Raw genomic sequence first — 19,050 nt, 5'->3', positions numbered from 1 at the left:
GTGAAAACTGAGCCGATATACGTTCGTGGGAATGCAGCCTAAAACTGAATGACAGAATGAGAACCTCACGATTCTCACTCGTCTTTCAGCCGTCTAAACTGAGCGATTATCGTTCCGTGTAAACGGGCCATGAGACCCCCGCTATCAAGCAGCAGCTGCAGAATCTTACTTGCAAGTTGACATTTGCAGAAATCATTGTGATCTTCGCCAAGTTTTGGATTCTTGGAGGATGAAATGGGACGAAGCAAAATGTTTTTACCCATTCAGCCCCAAAATGTTTCTTGCAGGTTGTAACCCCGCCCCCTGCAGGCTGCCATGAACCTGGGGCCAATGACCGGCTCCTCCTCACACCTCATTACTTAGCCTACACCTTCTAGCCATATAAAAGGCCTGAAGCTGGAGGAGGGGCCTGGACCCTTGGGCTGTGGAGGTCAGACATGGCTGGCTGTGGGGAGCAGCCTGCTGGTGGTAGGAGACCCAATATGGACAAGGAGTCAGGTAGGCAGTCTGGGGAAATGACCCCCTGTGCTAGTAGGTAATGGTGCTGGTATGGCAGTCTGGGGAGATGCCCCCTTTGCCAGCAGGTATTGGTGCTTGTGCCGGCAGGTAATGGTGCTTGTATGGCAGTCTGTGGGAATGCACCCCCCCCCCCCCGTGCCGGTAGGTAAGGGTGCTTGTATGGCAGTCTGTGGGAATGCACCCCCCCCCCCCCCCGTGCCGGCAGGTAAGGGTGCTTGTATGGCAGTCTGGTGGAGATGCCCCCCTGTGCCGGCAGGTGAGGGTGCTTGTATGGCAGTCTGGTGGAGATGCCCCCCCTGTGGCGGCAGGTGAGGGTGCTTGTATGGCAGTCTGGTGGAGATGCCCCCCCTGTGGCGGCAGGTGAGGGTGCTTGTATGGCAGTCTGGTGGAGATGCCCCCCCTGTGGCGGCAGGTGAGGGTGCTTGTATGGCAGTCTGGTGGAGATGCCCCCCCTGTGGCGGCAGGTGAGGGTGCTTGTATGGCAGTCTGGTGGAGATGCCCCCCCTGTGGCGGCAGGTGAGGGTGCTTGTATGGCAGTCTGGTGGAGATGCCCCCCGCCCCCCCTGTGGCGGCAGGTGAGGGTGCTTGTATGGCAGTCTGGTGGAGATGCCCCCCGCCCCCCCTGTGGCGGCAGGTGAGGGTGCTTGTATGGCAGTCTGGTGGAGATGCCCCCCCCCCCCTGTGCCGGCAGGTAATGGTGCTAGTATGGCAGTCTGGGGGAGATGCCCCTCCCCCTGTGCCGGCATCCAAAAATCGTGGCCTTCTGAATCCTTGAAATCGAATGCATTCGTTCAGATGGGCATTTTTGTGACGCATGAAATCTGGCCAGAAAGGATAGCACATACGCTGCCGAGGCCGGCCGTTTTTACGTGCAGCTGGAAAAGATAGATCTTGCCCTATCTTTTGCCTGCGATCAGCCGGAAGTTCTCATAGAAGCCTATGGGCGCTGTCAGCAAGAGAAGGGGGAGCAAGTTTAGCAGCACGAGGGCCGCTAAACTGTGAGCTGGCTCTATGGAACCTGTTGAAGGATTGCTGCCCGGCCAGCGGAATTCTGGGCTGTGGCATCTATACGCCGCACCCAGCTGTGTGAATGTGTGAGAAAACGTGAGGTTTGGTTGCGGCTGACTCTCGTTCATGCGTTTTCTGGCCATCCGAAAAGTGTGAATGAGGCCTAATGGGCACATGTTCTAATCAAGGTAATTAAAACATAAACTGTTCGTTCAAGCAATCTGCAACTAATCAGCAGCGTTTTGAGGGATGTTTAGGGTGCATTCACACGAACGTATATCGGCTCAGTTTTCACGCCGAGCCGATATACGTTGTCGTCATGTGCAGGGGGGGAGGCTGGAAGAGCCCAGGAGCAGGAACTGAGCTCCTGTCCCCTCTCTGCCTCCTCTCCGCCCCTCTGCACTATTTGCAATGAGAGGAGGCGGAACAGGGGCGGGGCTAAGTTACGGGAATTAGTTCCGTTCCGCCTCTCCCCATTGCAAATAGTGCAGAGGGGAGGAGAGGAGGCAGAGAGGGGGCGGGAGCTGAGTTTCTGCTCCTGGGCTCTTCCATCCTCCCCCCTGCACATGAGGACAACGTATATCGGCTCGGCGTGAAAACCGAGCCGATATACGTTCGTGTGAACGCACCCTTCAAGAGGAAAAATTCAAATAAAAAAAAACCTATTTAACTAATTTTGATTATTAGAAACTTGTAAGTAAATCTGATACTCAATAACAAACACCATTGTCATGTAAAAAATGAGTTTAAAGTTATGTAAATGGTCTGATCAAAACTTGAATAACTGCTGAGAGAGAGCAAAATGGTCAGCAAGTAAAACGGGACCGCTACTAGTCGCCACACCCACCAATGCCGCCTAGCGTGGGAAGACAAAACTAAAATGTGCGTGCTTTGCCTGACAGATCCGTTGGAAGGTTAAAGCAAAGCAGTCTGTTGCCCATAGCAGCCAATCGCAGCTTTCACTTTACCTCAGATGACAGCTGAGCACTGATTGGTCGCTCTGGGCAATAGCTGGTTAGACAGTTCTTGTATCTGCCCCACTTCACAGAATGGCAACAAATCCGTGTTCAGCTTTCACTTTGAAACTGCTGAGGAGCCTAACTCCGTCTCGCCCCTCCCATTGCAGACAGCCAGAGGAGAGGGGTGAGAAGGGGAAGGCAGCTTCCCACCCAATAGCATTGCGACCTCGGCATGTACGCGCCAGACCTGGGCCGTCTGAACGGGCGCACAAATGTTATCCACATCATATTAATTGAAGTGATTTCAGAGGTTTATTGGGGTCTTTAATGATCTGTGGCCTCCAGAGAAATAGGTTGGACCATTTAATTCAATCTATATAAAACTAGGATGGAGAGCTAATTTATCATATTGCTCTCAGGTGATCTACTGTACCCCAGAAACTCAGAGCACTTTATACTGAAGGAGTATCCAGTAACCAGACAGTTTTCTCCTAGTCTATCTGTAACCATGTGGCAGTTGCTGGTCCTCCCAGGGAGGTGGGTTGCATGGTCCCACAGTTGGGGCACATCCCCCCAGCTTGTGCTCCAGCTGCCGGGGGCGCAGGTGCCTGGCCGGTGTGGTGCTGGTGTATGAGCTGCCTTTTATTATGTTCTGTTGGGAGTTGGCTGTCTCCCTCTCTCTGCCCCTGGGCAGAGGCTTTTGTTTAAAGGTCTGGCAGAGACTTGCAGTCACTGCCAGTTATTGGTTTCCCTCAGTGTGCTAGCTAGTCTGCCTCTGTTGGTCTCCTGCTTCTGTCATCCTGTCTGCTATATTTTGCTCTTATCCGGCAGGTTTCTCCATCTGCCTCAGTTCTGCTTAGTATTGTTTGTGTTGGTTATTTACATCTGCCTTTTCATCCAGGTACGCCAGCGCCCCTTTTTCGGTCCCTAGTGAGAGTAGGGTCTGCTGCCCAGTTGCCCGCCTGGGGTTAGCCAGGAGTGGAGGCAAGTAAGCAGAGACAGGGGTTGTGGGTAAGATCTAGGGCACCTGGGCTGGCGTATCACGGGTAGTATACCGTAACAATATCTGTAATGAGTATCAATTCAAGTATGGAGACTTAATGTCGGATAGAGTGACAGCAGCAAAAGTCCAGGTGCAGTAAAAAACAGGTTTTCTTTATTTCATCAGTAAAACACGTGACATTTCGGCCATTGCAATGGCCTTTCTCAAGCATGGAAACTCGGGAGCTGAGCCTACGGTGCATACCCAGACCACCGCACTACAGATAGAGCTGTCTACTTCCACCTCTGGTCACAATGACAGCAAGTCTGGCGAACAGCTTATTATTGGGGATCCTGCCATAAGACCATTAAAAAGAAAAATATATAAGCTCACCACCTCACTCCAACACAGGTCTGCTTCCCATCCGGATAGACTTCCTCCTTGAAAGCAGCTTCACCACCCAGTCCGTGGCCGGCAATCCATGCAAGGTAAACCAAAAAGAGAAAAAAAGACTGCTTATGATAGAAAGTCTTCTCCCTTATTAGATAAAAGCGCCTGTTACAGAGCCTGAAGGACGCGTTTCGGTCCGGTGTGGACCTTGGTTTGTATGTCAGGCATCACTTTAAAGCTAAAAGTAATTAAAAACATCAAAGGCAGCTGAAAATTACCTCTCGCTGGGCCGATAACCTGCAACTCCTATGTCATACATTGTTCAGAGCTGGTGGATAGTAATACAAATGTGAATGCTGTAGAAAAATAGTTAATGAATACGTATGCAGTCATATCAGGACAAGCACATATGAAAAACATACAAAACTTATACTTAATGGGAAATCAGTAACCTTGAAATGCAAAAAAGTTAATAACCTAAAATGTCAACATATCAAAAAACTATTACAGACATAACTCCATTTTTTGCTATTCATTTGATATAGGTTATCTACAGATTTCAGGAGCCCCTATGGGCTCCAGATTCTCCCCCACCATTGCTAACCTCGTAATGAGCTGGTGGGAGGAGATTTTAATTTTTTTCAGTTAACAACCCATTTTCTGGCTACATGGTGTGGTATAATGGGTATATTGATGATATCATATAGAAAGGATGCTATGCATGAGTTCAACCTACACTTCACCATCTCTACTCATAAAAACGAGACCCCATTTTTGGATTTATTGTTAACCCTTTCCAATCCAATTCATATCCAAGTTTTCCTAGGGGCCTTACTCTTTTCTGCTGTTATACAATGACGTTATATGCTGGCTAAAGCCAGTACTGCATGAGGTGACACGTTGGATAGACTTTGACAGCAGAGAGGCTGGCAATATACAGTAAGAGAACCCCGACGGATGTCTTCCAATATCGGAGCTATACAGCCTTAAATCATAATGTCTTCAGACGTCAGACAGTGGATTGGAAAGGGTTAAAAGGTAATACCCTGAGAAATAGGATTGATACCAGCCTATATAGAAAGCCGACCTTTTTTTTTTTTTGTATGTTTTTCATATGTTCTTGTCCTGATATGACTGCATATGTATTCATTAACTTTTTGTATTATCCACCAGCTCTGAACTCCTTCTATGACATAGGAGTTGCAGGTTATTGGCACAGCAAGAGTTAATTTTCAGCTGCCTTTGATGTTTTTAATGGCTTTTAAAGAAGTGATGTCCGACATACAAACCAAGGTGACCAAGGTCCATACAGGACCGAAACGCATCCTTCAGGCTCTGTAACACAGGTGCTTTTATCTAATAAAGGAGAAGACTTTCAATCATCAGTCTTTTTGTTTTTTGTTTTTTTTTCTTCCTCTTTTTGGATTTACCTATTGGGGATCCTGGGCAACATTCTCTGATAAGCTGTCGTGGATGACCTTTGGGGGTCCACAGCGTGATCAATAGGAATGTTTGCACCCTTCCAAATTAATGTTATGAGGCTGTGCGCACAGGGAAGATATCACACCACACAGAGGTCGAGCGTATGAAAACTTCCCCATTTTCCGCTTTATTAGTGGGCATGTAGCCTCTTTTATAGCATAAAACCTATCTGCCCTTTATGGGCATGCCAAAGATTGCATAGATAAGACGTACGGATAGATAATTGGATAAGCTTCTTAAGGTTCTTCCTGCATCCGATTGTCAGTGGTTTTCGGCATTGCCCATCTCGTGGTAGCAGTCAGGAAATGAGAGACATCTTTGAGCTCGATGGAGGGAGCAAAAGCAGGATGACCGAGTTGGTGTCAAATGGCGCTTGGGTACCACGTGTGGATAATCAAATATGACCAGTGGTTAAAACTTGGATTGCAGAGGTTATTAGCGTGTGGTTGGCTGAAACTATCTTATGCTGACAAGTGCGTTGCTAAAGCTGTGGTGTTGGGCTGTGGGTTTGTGTATCTTGCTTGTTCTGCTAAAGTCTAAGAATTGTGAAAGAGCTTCACTGTACATTCTTGTGTGAGGAGTTGGATATATAAAGATATATATGTATAGCAGCATACAAGCAATGGAAAGTGTATAGGATGTAAAGGATATAGGAGTATGTCCATTCCAGATATAGGAGTGTATGTCCACTCTCCACTGTCATTGGAAGACTGAAGTATAGATATTGTGTATGTCCACTACAAACCTAGTTCAGTTCTGGAAGCTCCTCTAGGGACCATGTGTCATGGAGGCCTCATACAGTGGTACTATGAATAGCTACAGACTTGGTAAAACCCTGTAGGGCTCTATTCTGGATGAATGAGGCTTAAAGACTCTTTCAAAATACTTTGCAATATTCATATGTTTATTGTTTAACCCATAGAAAACTATAGGATACTTGTTGGGTACTGGGAAAAAAATATGGCTACTTTCTTCCCCAAACGGTGGTAACTCCTAGGTTAAACAAGAAGGGTGAGAGGATGCAGCCCTGTCGGCCACTTTTGCCAATCCCAAACCAGTCTGTGTCCCCATACTGTGTTCTCACAGCAGCTTCTTGATTGGGTTAAAGTGATTTTATTAGCTTGAGTAGATATGTCGATACGCTTAACTCTTGTAGGGTGTGCTATAGTTTGTCATGGTTGACGTAGTCAAAAGCCTTTATGTAGTCCACGAAGCATATGTAGGTATTTTTTGGTATTCTCAAGATTTTTCCATGGTCCATCGCAGGTTTTCAATATCGTCGCAGGCAGTCCTCGCTGCAATTCTGCCTGTGCATCAGAGACTGACGTTTCAACTACTGATCTCATTTTTTTTTTTTTCCTGTATAATTTTGAGGAGGATCTTGCTTGCATACAAAATGAGGGCTAATCTGTAGTTGGAGCAATTCTAACCCTATGCAACATGTTTAATCTGTCCCTTGTGTCAAAGTAACCTTATGATCCTCTTGTGCCCCATACCTTGCAAACATGAAGTATGCCACATATGCATCATATAGATAATTTTCCTTTCTTTGTAGCCCACCAAGGGCCAGAAAGCTTGGCTGACCACAGTGCCGCACCTCCTAAGAAAAACCCAGAATATTTGCTGAAAGAGATTAAAGTGTGCAAGCAAAGAATCTTCACTAAAGTGCAGGTGAACATTTTGGAGGCTTTATTCAAAAAGAAGCAGTTTATAAGTCTTTCAGAACGGGAGCAGCTGGGAAACTATCTGTCTGTCCAACCGCACAGCATCAAGGTATGTTTCCCTCCTTCCCCAAGGTAGGTTATTATTGGAGTGGATGGCTTCAGAGCAGAACTCCATGTAAAAGAGCTGCAGTTGAGTTCAAGAATGGCCTCCATTTTGCGATCCTCAGCCAAGCCATTTGTACTCTATACCCATAGTGACTTGACTGCCCAAGTTGACTGCAACTGGTCTCTGGTGCCGTGACCTTGTTGGGGATGTATCTAGCAAATACTGGGTATAACCCCAAACCTTTGAATGCCCGGAGCACATAACAGCTGTATGTGGTAGTTGGGGTGATGGCATGCTTACCGGCTAAGTTGCAGCCTTTAGAAGAAGAAAAACAAAACTTTGTAGTGCAAGGATAATCAATCCTCAGGTCATGCCAGTGTACTGTGCTACCCATAGGTGTAGCATCAGGGGTTGCTGGGGTCGCCATGGCAACCCAGCCCCTGCGCCCATGGGGCCCCGAGGCCGCCTTCCGCAATACCCACATGCGCATTCAGTGCATTAATGGCTGGCCTTCTGTCTGCAGCAAGATTCCCATCATGCGGCAGCTAGAACGGCCAGCTTGAGAGGGAGCCTGGCAGAGCAGGGAGGAACTCACATGGGTCAGCAGGTCACAGTGATCATGTGCTGCTCCCTGCTGAACGGGAAGCTTCTGAATCTGCCTCTCTTGCTGCTGTCGCTCTCTTGCTCGTAGAAGTTACACACCTCCCTGGATTTGCTGTATTTGCACATTTTACACACCATTAAAAAACACATCAAAACCACGTGTGGTTATTAATAGTGTCTGCAGCTCCTCAATAACATATGTGGTCTTTAAATACTGCATGCAGGTTTTTTATGCGTTTTTTTTCTTTATTGTGGTTCCAAAGTACAACAAAAACATGAACCACCCTAAGGCCGCGCTCACACATGTGGTCAGAAAACGCAGCTTGAAATTGTGGCATTTGTACCGGAATTTCAAGCGGCGTTTTCAAACACAGGTTACAGCATTTGACAGTGCTTTTTTCACTGTGAGGTGTGTTTAAAAACCACGAAAATGCAAAAATAGAACAGACAGCTCTCGAAAATCACAGCGTTAGAAACACCATGTTCGAGCGCAGATTTGAGTAAGCTCATTAAAATATATGGGAGTGTTCTACCGCGATTAGTATGGCGCTCAGAACACCGCACTAATAGTGGTAAAAAGTGTGTGTGTGTGTGTGTGTGTGTGTGTGTGTGTGTGTGTGTGTGGCCGGCCACAAACAAATTTTCATGTTTGGAAAGATTATGCCAAGGGCCAGATCATGTATACAGCACGATCTAGGTGTGGGGTGGAGGCCCTGAGCTGAACTTTTGCACCTGGGCCCCTGAGCCCTTAGGTACGCCCCTGGTGCCACCATATATGCCCCAGATGTGCTGTACTGCATTTACTTCCTAGGCCTTTTCCACCATTGAGCACTTTTGGGTCAGGATGTTGGCAGCATCCAGATACCTAGAGTTGACAAAAAACAAGCTGTGTTGAGAGAAACTGGGCATTATCCCTTGGATTTTAACCATAGGCATGTAGTAGACAAGGGTGTAACTACTACCATCTGTACACACCAACCTCCTCTTGTATGGCTAACTTAGTATCTCTGTTCTTCTAGGTTTGGTTTAAAAACCGAAGAGCGAAGGGGAGGAATCTAGCTCTGATTTCACAGCCTGAATCTGTATGTGGGTGGTCTTTGGATTCAGAGACCCTCACTCAGGATCAGCAGGACTTTCCACAAAAGCAAAAAATGGATGGCACTATAAATGTGGTGCAGGCACAAAAGCGGTCATTTTTGGATATGTTTCCTCCACCACAACCTATGGATTCTTATGCATTACCCCAGGAACCGCATTCATCTGGTATGGTCTACTACCAAAATGTTGGTGGACCCCCAGATAGCCGCTGTGGGACAGAAGTCTGCAAGATGCTTCCAGAGAACAGTCACAGACCCTCCAATACCTATCTTTTTAGTCTGTCTACACCAAAAAAGAACATCAAGCCCGGAACAAGTATCTGGACCCCTGTGCCCCCCGTCACTATTGACCTGAGATCTTTCGATGGACCGAGTACTTCCTCTGCACCCAGTACATCCCAGATGCCCATCGCCCAGGATAATGCTGATGCGGGAAGCTCCCCAGACCCTGCTTCTCCACTAATTGATGTCGAGGCTACAGATTCTGACTAGGAAAACTGTTCTCCTTGCAGAAACTAGACAACCTGCTATTATCGGAGCCTGAAGATGGGGTCATCGTTCATTGTAGAAACTAGACAACCTGATATTATCGGAGCCTGAAGATGGGGTCATCGGTCATTGTAGAAACTCACGAAGGGGTGGATAAGACTACTTTTAATTGCCAGCTTTATGCCAATAGTTTACACTTTTATAATCTTAATTGTAACTATTTTAATGTAATGTATTTTTTTTTTGTTTTTTTTTAAGTTGGTTGATATGGTCAGGAATGTATCAAATGACTGGCAGAACCTGTGTGTACCCTCTAGATCCTGCAAATAAAGTTGGCTGTACACGGCATCCGCATGTTGACTTTGTAATACGGGCATGCTGTGGGAGATTGCGGTTCCAGCTCAAGACGAACGACGGCTGGAGAGTAGTTCTGTGCCCCTATCACATGCAATTGTAATGCCAAGACCTGCACCTTTCTATTATAGCCCTTTGAGACACAACAAGAATCTTGTGATTCTCATCTGCCTGAGCGAATGTGCCAGTGACCTCCTTACCAGATCCTTCATGCTCAGGCAGCATGTTTAGACTGCACAATTCCCACTCATTCACTTATCGCTTAGTGCTTTACATTCCTATGTGACACTTTGGATGATCAAGGCTTAAATGACCCAACAAGTGAATGACCTAGCAATGGTTTTTTTTTTAATGCCGGCGAAACGCAAAGGAGAATATTCGCTCGTTGTGCAGTTGTTGGCTTGCATTTAAACTGAATGTTATCGTTCACTTTCTTTTTTTTTTTTTTGAACGATAATCTTTCCAACTTAATGCACTGTAACTGATTGTGAAGCGGCTAATGGTCTGCAGGGTGCCACACTGCAAGTTGCTGCCCATGGAATCCAAGGGGTATAGCTAAGCATGGACAGCTCGCCACCTCCCACTCCCTGCACAATGAACTCTGCAAGTTGCTGCCCATGGAATAGAGGGGCTATAGCTAAAAGTGGATTAGTGAGGGTGCCAAGGAAGGCTAGTAAGCTACTTGGCCTCTGGTTGGTTACAAGCGAGAATTTTACCTACAGGTGTGCTCTGACTTCCACCCTTATAAGGCCAGCTTCACACAGGTGAGAAAATCTGGCAAGATTTGTCAATTGAGACGCATGAATATGAACCCCATTCTTTTGAAAGGGGTCATACACGAACGTTGTTTTCCCGCATTGCACCACGATGCAGGAAACAAATTGCGGCATGTTTTATCTCCTGCAAGCTCTCGCATTGCAACGCTGATTGTTTTAAAATGGGGCCAGCGGCAGCATCACACCATGTGCAATATGCACACAATGCAAGGTATCCTATTGAAAACAATGGGAGAAACTCCACGATGAGATGCAAGGCTGTTTTGCTATGAAAACCCCCTTAATCCTTGGGGTATTCACATTGATGACAAGTGCGATATGGGGCCGTGATTCATCGTGCTCACCCATGTGGAACTAGCTTAACAGCGTCCTGTCAAACCATGAGTCTGATGCAAACATGTAGTATAATATGTCTTAGCATGCTGTGAGGTCGGTGTAGTACACTTGCAGTTGGGATGAGACTCGCATAATACCAGTCTAGAGGAAGACCTGTGCCCATACTATGCCTGCTTGGAACTGGCCTTTGTCAGTGTAACTGAATATAGACATGATTTTATTAAATGTGGTGTCCACTGAACTCTTATATGAAGCTATCCTAACTGAGTCCACAAAATGGAATATTCTGCCAGCAAAATCTGCATGTCTAAGTGCAAACTTTGGATGAGGAATAGAACAATTTTCAAATCCGCATGTCTGATATGTAGTGTTTTGGAATGGATTCTGTGCAGTGAAATGTTTTTTTTGCAGTGTTTTATAGAACATCCATGTGTTTTTACACCCTTGCAGGCATTCTACAACTGAAAACCCATAGTAAATGCATAGTGACCAAATCAGCAACTAGATATTAGCAGGGGTGCTCCTACCATGAGGTGACCTAAGCCTGTCACCTCAGGTGGATGCCTGAAGGACTTCCAAAGAGATGATGTTAGAGTTCCCACCTAGCTGGTAAGTCACTGGCCCGGCTGGTATTTTTTTCCCCACGTTGTCCAGTCATAACGGCACACATTGAGGTTGCCCTTTTGTAGGGAGAGGAAGACTGAGTTTGTGTACAGTTGATCATAAGAATGCATACCCCCATAGACCTAAAATACCAAATGCCTTAGACTTCCTGTTACATTGGGTTTCGAGACCTCCTATTTTCAATTTATGTTTGCAACGTGTGCCAAGCAGGAAGAGGCTTTCAGTTTGAGTGGTTTCTAAGATGTGTTATGGTGGCGATAAGTGCAACACACTCTCTGTAATCTCGTGCATCATAGAAGGTATACAACAGGATCTGGACGACTAATAAAAATTGGGTGATCATCACGCCAGAGCCTGGATTAAAAGCGCTGGGTAGCAAAATAAGACTAACCCATGTTTGTAAGTAAACAGGCACACCATTTACTTTCAGGCATGTGGCTGTCTGCAATACTATTAAACACCATAAATTGCATATACAGAGTTTAACACTTTATCCATGGCTAAACCATCTCTGGGGAGGCAGCATCCGAGCTAAGTGGAAGCTATATAGAGAGACTAACGCTAACTGGACATTAACCCTTTATCAACACCACTAACTGTTTTGCCAACCTTAAAACACTAGCTAATATTTCTTTAGTACTCGCAAAATCCCTATGAAGATTCTCTACTGCTTGGCTGAAGCTTTGTGTTCGTCTTGCTGTCCGTTAGAACGCAGAACTGGCTTGAATAGAGGTCAGGTTTGGAAAAAATAAAGTTTCTCAGCATCAGGGTGATTTATGAGCTGCTGTCCACAAGATTGCTTGAACATTTACAGAGCGCATTTCTAATTACAACAGGCCAGAGGAGAGGGAAGCGTGGCTGTGGCCATTCTTGGTGCGCAAATACAAAGAGATAATGGCTTTTTTTTTTCTTTTGCGCATGCGAAATACAGAAATGTGAATGAATCCATTGACACTTGAATCTGATGACCCGTCGCCCAGAGTTGAAGAGGGCACTGTCTCCCTTCCATTTCCGCCTCTGGCACTAACGATTGAAAACGAATCTACTGAAAGTGAGTCAGCAGTAGAATTTACAACGCCAGGAACACGTACAGCAACCACCATGCATTTAGCATCAAACACAACAACACCAAGTGCTGCAATAAATATACTATGGGAGGGCAATGAGCAGACACCGTATTAAGGGCTTGTACTACCCCCAGATTGTCGCAATAAAATTTGGTTTTGTAACAGTTATTCTCCCCAAACTGTCACTGCCACCACGATCGGAAAAAGTTTTTTTTTTTTTTTTTAACTAAACCGACTTCCACCCACTCATTAGGCCATGGAGCCGCGCACCACTGACCTTTAAAAAAAAAAAAAAAAAAAAAGCTCAGACTCCCGTGCTACCAGCTGCGTCCGGAACAAGCTTGCATTCAAAACTGCCCAGCACATCTGATATAAACATGGACCTCCCATTATTTTTATCAAGAAATGTAAACCACACGTCTTAAGTCGGCCTTCTTGCTCTTGTGAGCCATATAAAATGATGTGCCGACTTTATCCCTGCTGTAGCCTGAGCCAGCTTTCGACAGGACATTCGACCCATGGGCATAATACGACATGCAAAATTCAATTTACACAACAACTGTAAATTCTGAAGGGAAATTTTGTTTAACCCCTGTGCTTTTATAAGGTCCTGCCTTAATGATTCCAATTTATCCTCTGGTAACCTGCATTCCATGCGTTAAGTATCACTAATGATACCTAAAAAACTCAGACACGTAACTGGCCCTTCCATTTTTTCCGGTGCCAATGGCATGCCAAAATTGTTAGTGGCCCATTGCACCGTAGCTAAAAGAGAACGACATAGATGAATCATCAGAGCCAAGGCACAAAAAATCATCCAAATAATGGATAACTGACTGAACCTCAGCTATATCACAAATCACCCATTCCAAAAACAAACTAGAAGCCTCAAAACAGGCACAAGAAATTGCACAGCCCATAGGCAAACACCTATCGATAAAGAAACGAATCGTCCCAAAAACGGCACAACAATCGCATGCTGTCAGGATGCACTGGAAGCAAATGAAAAGCCAATTCAATATCTGTTTTGCCAACAATGCCCCCACTCCATATGTACATACCTATTTTACCGCAGCGTCGAATGACGTATAAACCACCAAGCAGGGTCTATACCATCATTCATTGAAAAATTGTTTAATTTTTTTTTCCTCCCTCATCCCTGGAGTACTGGCCAATGGACATAGTCCGCTGTCCTCATGCCGGCTCAGGCTGGTTGCCAACACCCTGTAGCATATTACTCAACACGCCTTCACCCTGTTGCTTGTGTTTCACCCTCTTGTGTTAGAAACACTAGCTGCAGCCGCACAAACATTCTGAGATAGGTTTCAATTTGACAGTATTTGGCCCCATGATATCTCCATCAGCGCTTTCATAGGTTTCGTTTAGACGTTGGTCCACAGAACGTCACTTTCACCTACAGTGCGCTCTGCTCGTGTCACTCAATGTGTCAGCGTTGCGACACCCTCAATTCCGCTACCTTGCTGCATCTGGAAAGGGGGGAAGGGGGGAAATAATCACCTGATAGTTTTTTCCCTTTCAGCTTGGTACACATGACTATGTATTAGCTAATGGCCAAGGAGACAGAGGATTCAGTCATGCTGATCAGTCATTAGACGACCCTGATTTTGCACTCTTTGTGGATGGATCGAGGTATGATCAAGAAGGCAGGTTCTATACAGGTTATGTTGCGGTCTCCTTACATGATGTGATCAAGGCCGAACCTCTTCCATCTCGCATGTCAGCCCGAGAAGCTGAATTGCGAGCCCTGGAAAAAGCATGCAAGCATGCTCAAGAACACGTGGCTAATGTCTACACAGACTCACGCTATGCCTATGGCATTGCTCATGACTACAGATCTATCTGGAGATCAAGGTCATTCTTGAAAGCAAATGAAAAAGCAATTAAAAACAGTAAAGGTATATAGGCACTGATGGAAGCCCTCTTGCTGCCTGAGAGAGTGGCCTGAAAACGCAACAAAAGGCCACTCCAAGGTTGGCACAAAGAGGCAATCGTAAATCACCCCGTTGATCAGGCTGCAAAGACAGCCACACAAAAGCCCAGACTTTATCCTTCTGGGGTTGAGACGGTACAGGTACCTCCTCAGACATCACCCCTGGTGGATTATGACCTGTTGATTCAGTTACAAAACCAGGCAACCAGGGAGGAAAAAGGAACAATGGGAACCAGAAAGAAGGGCAGAGACACCTGGAGATATATGGATGGTATCCAACAAGCTCTGTCTCCCACAGGCCTCTATCCCGTCATGGCTCCGGCCTCCCATGGAAATACACACCTGTCAAAAATAGCTATGACAGATGTGGTTGTTAGTCACTGGTATGTACCAGGATTTAGCGTCACGGCAGCTAAACACATGCAGGGCTGCCTGATTTGTGCACAGAACAACGTGGGTAGATCTATATAGGCTCCCATGCAGTGCACCCCTCGTCCCGACTACCCATTCCAGGTAGAGTATTTCCAACTGTCATGGGTGGGCAGGTATGAGTTCGTCCAGGTCTTCCTAGACCTGTTCTGAGGGTAGCCAGTCTGGCCTACCCGCTCAGAAACGCCACTGCCAAAACCTGATGTTTAAGGTGGTATACAGGTACAGAGTACCAGAGACAACTGAGAGTGACCGAGGCACTCCCTCCATGGAAGAAGTGATGCAGAAAGTACTGAAAGCGTTGGGCGTAGAACAGGCCTTTCATGCTCCGTACCATCCAAAGCAGTGAGAGAGCAGAGAGCTTAAATGGTACCTTAGAAACCACGATCGAGAAGGCCATGGCAGTGCTCAATAGACCATGGACTGGGTGCCTCTCCCTGGCACTCTTCTATGTAAGGTACACACCTGACAGAATAGGCCTCAGCCCATATGAGGTACTTTTTGGGTCGGCCCCAAGGTTAGGATTGTATTTACCATGATAACTCCAGATGCAGCATGATAGCTTGACAAACTGTTATTGCTCTCCCAACTTCAACTAATGTATATTCTCGAGTGTTTGCTTCCCTTCCAGATCCTGACAGCTTAGAAGGAACTCATTCTGTGAAACTATGAGGTTGGGTGGTTACTAAAAGACGCGTCTGCAAAGCTCTAAAACCCAGACTTCATGGTCCATAACAAGTGTTCCTGACCACCGCTACAGATGTTCAGCTGGAAGGACAAATCCAATTGGATACACGTATCTCATTGCACTGTTATCTTTTTCACAGCCATGGTTCCATAACTAAGGCTCTGAAGAGTCTAACTAGCCTATTTAAAGGACTAGCAGCAAATTCTGTCATCTCCAACCCCTTTTAGTGACTGGTGGACTGATACTTTCGGCAGATGGAGCCACCGGATTTTATCTTTTGCTGGAACTTTAATGACTATTCTTACTGCTATTGCTATTATTGACTGCATTATTCCGTGCCTTTGAGGATTTATCTAAAAGACTATTGACAAAGCTGTCCCTGTTATGTATTAAGATGCTTTGCCTTTGCCTACTGACTCTGAAGCTGAATCTGCTTTCGATCAACCCTCTCTTCTTGCAGTGCCTCCCTATGATACTTTTTGTTTGTGCGTGCTAGGGGGACGTCAGTTGGGGATCTGGGGAAGTTGTGTAGAAATTCCAGCTTATGTCACTAGGGCATTTGTAAGTACCTGGTTAGATGTTCTCCTGGCTGCTCTAAAGAAACAAAAGGAGGGACTGTTATAGTTATAATATATGTTTCTTACATCAGACTCGGCAAACATGTATATATATATATATATTCATATATCTACCTTCATAGGAAATAGCTAGCAGTTAAATGGTTACCGTGCTCAATAATATACCCTGGTATGTGCAAGCAGCATGTTGTAATACACCCCCATGCAGCTTTCTCACGACAAGGCTCTGGGATGCTCATTCCCATTGGCGGGAACTGCTTCTTATCTCCTCTTGCATACCTTGGTCCAGGCAGGGATATTAATAAAGTCTATGCTACTTGAGTTTTAGAAATTACGTGTTTGGTAGCGGCATATAACTTGGGGCATTAAGATATGTTAATTATTAGATTCATTACATACTAAGCCAATCATGAGTTGTTATGATGTTGGGGGCATACATGCGTCATTTCCACTATATCTGTATTGTGATGTTAACAATAAAGCACAAGTGTACTGGAGAATATCAATATGGAGTCAGACCCCGATACATTGCATACATGCTACTCCTCATTATAACCAATTTGGAGCAGGGCAAGGAAGTACATGGAATATGATATTATTCCCATAACATGATTAACACATGTTAATGCCTTAAGGTGTATGTTGCTACTAACTTGTAATTTCTAGGAAACGCAACTAGAATAAACTTTATCAGTATCCCTGCCTGGACCAAGGATTTCAAAGGAGGGGGTCCCAGGACTCTCAGACAGCTTTTCCCTTGGGAAAGGTGCGGAGAAGGTTATAACAACATCTTGCTTGCACATACCAATGTATAATATTGAGTATGTTAACCACTAAGCTGCCAGCTATTTCCTAGGAAGGTAGATATACTACTGTGTATATATTAGCCTAGGCTGATGTAAAAAACACATGACAAGGTATATATACAATAGAATACATATATTATTACTACAGTGTGAATGGGCAACAGTGTGAATGGGCAATTTCCCCGCTAATTAAGCTTGTGGCTTGATTACAGGAAAACGCCCGTTGACACTACTTTTGTGTGGGTGACTTCGGAATGATTTTCACACTCCTGTAAAAGAGCCCTAACTATGTCACTGTGAACTCTGCATTAAAATCTGCAATTCTCATTGCGAGTTTTGATACGAAATCGTATTTAAGCCATTTTAATTTGGCATCAAAATCTGCATTGAGATGTACAGATTTGGGTGCAGAATGTGGAATAGTTCTGCCCATCTAAAAGCACCCTTGAAGCTTATTCACATGAGCGTACATCGCCACCGTTGTCACAGTCGGCCAATATACACTATGCATCAGATCACACAGGTGTATTCCTGTGGTGTAAAAGCACCTGGCCGGCTTATAGAGCGCCAGGCAGCAAAGATAGTCCTGGGACTATCTTTCTGCCCAGAATACATTGGCCAGTGCATAGACTCCTATGGGAGCCAATGACAGCGGCCAGAGAAGGGAGGTAGGAGGGAGTTTAGCAGCGTGACTGCTAAACTCCCTCCCCTTTTCTCCTTCCCTCCGACTGTTTCTAATGGGACGGGGCAGAGCTAATCTCTGCCCCCTCCCATTACTGAGTGCGGAGAAGGGGAGGGGGTGGGTGCTTAGCTCCGCCGTGTCCCGCCCACTCTCATTGCAAACACCCGGAGGAAGGGGAGAGAGGAGGTGAGCCAGGGAGGGAAGGGGAGGCAACAGCATTGCAGCGTCGGCGTATATGGGCCGGACTGGTGCTGTCTGAACGGGCCCACAACTGTGGAAAAGAGACCTTAGGGGGACTTCACACGGCTCAGAAACTTGTGTGAGATTTGTACGTTGTGAGATGCACAAATCTTGTGCAAATATGAACCCTGTTCTTTTGAATGAAGTCATATATACGAGCGAGGGCTGGCTTCATCGTATCGCGTGTCATATACACGAGCGAGGGCTGGCTCTATCGTATCGCGTGTCATATACACAAGCGAGGGCTGGCTCTATCGTATCGCGTGTCATATACACGAGCGAGGGCTGGCTCTATCGTATCACGTGTCATATACACGAGCGAGGGTTGGCTCTATCGTATCACGTGTCATATACACGAGCGAAGGCTGACTGTATTGTATCGCATGTCATATACACGAGCGAGGGGTGGCTCTATCGTATCGCGTGTCATATACACGAGCCAGGGCTGGCTCTATCGTATCGCGTGTCATATACACGAGCCAGGGCTGGCTCTATCGTATCGCGTGTCATATACACGAGCAAGGGGTGGCTCTATCGTATCGCGTGTCATATACACGAGCGAGGGCTGGCTCTATCGTGTCGCGTGTCATATACACGAGCCAGGGCTGGCTCTATCGTATCGCGTGTCATATACACGAGCGAGGGGTGGCTCTATCGTATCGCGTGTCATATACACGAGCGAGGGCTGGCTCTATCGTATCGTGTGTCATATACACGAGCGAGGGCTAATTCTATCGTATCGCGTGTCATATACACGAGCGAGGGCTGGCTCTATCACATCGCGTGTCATATACACGAGCGAGGGCTGGCTCTATCGTATCGTGTGTCATATACACGAGCGAGGGCTGGTTCTATCGTATCGTGTGTCATATACACGAGCGAGGGCTGGCTCTATCGTATCGCGTGTCATATACACGAGCGAGGGCTGACTATCGTATCGCGTGTCATATACACGAGCGAGGGCTGGCTCTATCACATCGCGTGTCATATACACGAGCGAGGGCTGGCTCTATCGTATCGCGTGTCATATACACGAGCGAGGGCTGGCTCTATCGTATCACGTGTCATATACACGAGCGAGGGCTGACTATTGTATCGCGTGTCATATACACGAGCAAGGGGTGGCTCTATCGTATCGCGTGTCATATACACGAGCGAGGGCTGGCTCTATCGTATCGCGTGTCACATACACGAGCGAGGGCTGGCTCAATCGTATCGCG

The 19,050-nt window shown here is 46.2% G+C and overlaps 1 protein-coding gene across 1 annotated transcript; it reads left to right on the top strand.

Moving 5' to 3' along the window:
* Window positions 1–437: 437 nt before the first annotated feature.
* On the top strand, window positions 438–9,302 carry LOC136620080 (homeobox protein Mix.1-like). The gene is made up of 3 exons (XM_066594808.1): window positions 438–498; window positions 6,896–7,113; window positions 8,733–9,302. Exons 1-3 carry the CDS (start codon window positions 438–440, stop codon window positions 9,300–9,302), a joined length of 849 nt encoding a protein of 282 aa, XP_066450905.1.
* The last annotated feature ends 9,748 nt before the right edge of the window (window positions 9,303–19,050 follow it).

Source organism: Eleutherodactylus coqui, chromosome 3 (assembly GCF_035609145.1).
Source record: "Eleutherodactylus coqui strain aEleCoq1 chromosome 3, aEleCoq1.hap1, whole genome shotgun sequence".
Lineage (NCBI taxonomy): Eukaryota > Metazoa > Chordata > Amphibia > Anura > Eleutherodactylidae > Eleutherodactylus > Eleutherodactylus coqui.
This window is presented reverse-complemented; position numbering and strand designations above follow the sequence as displayed.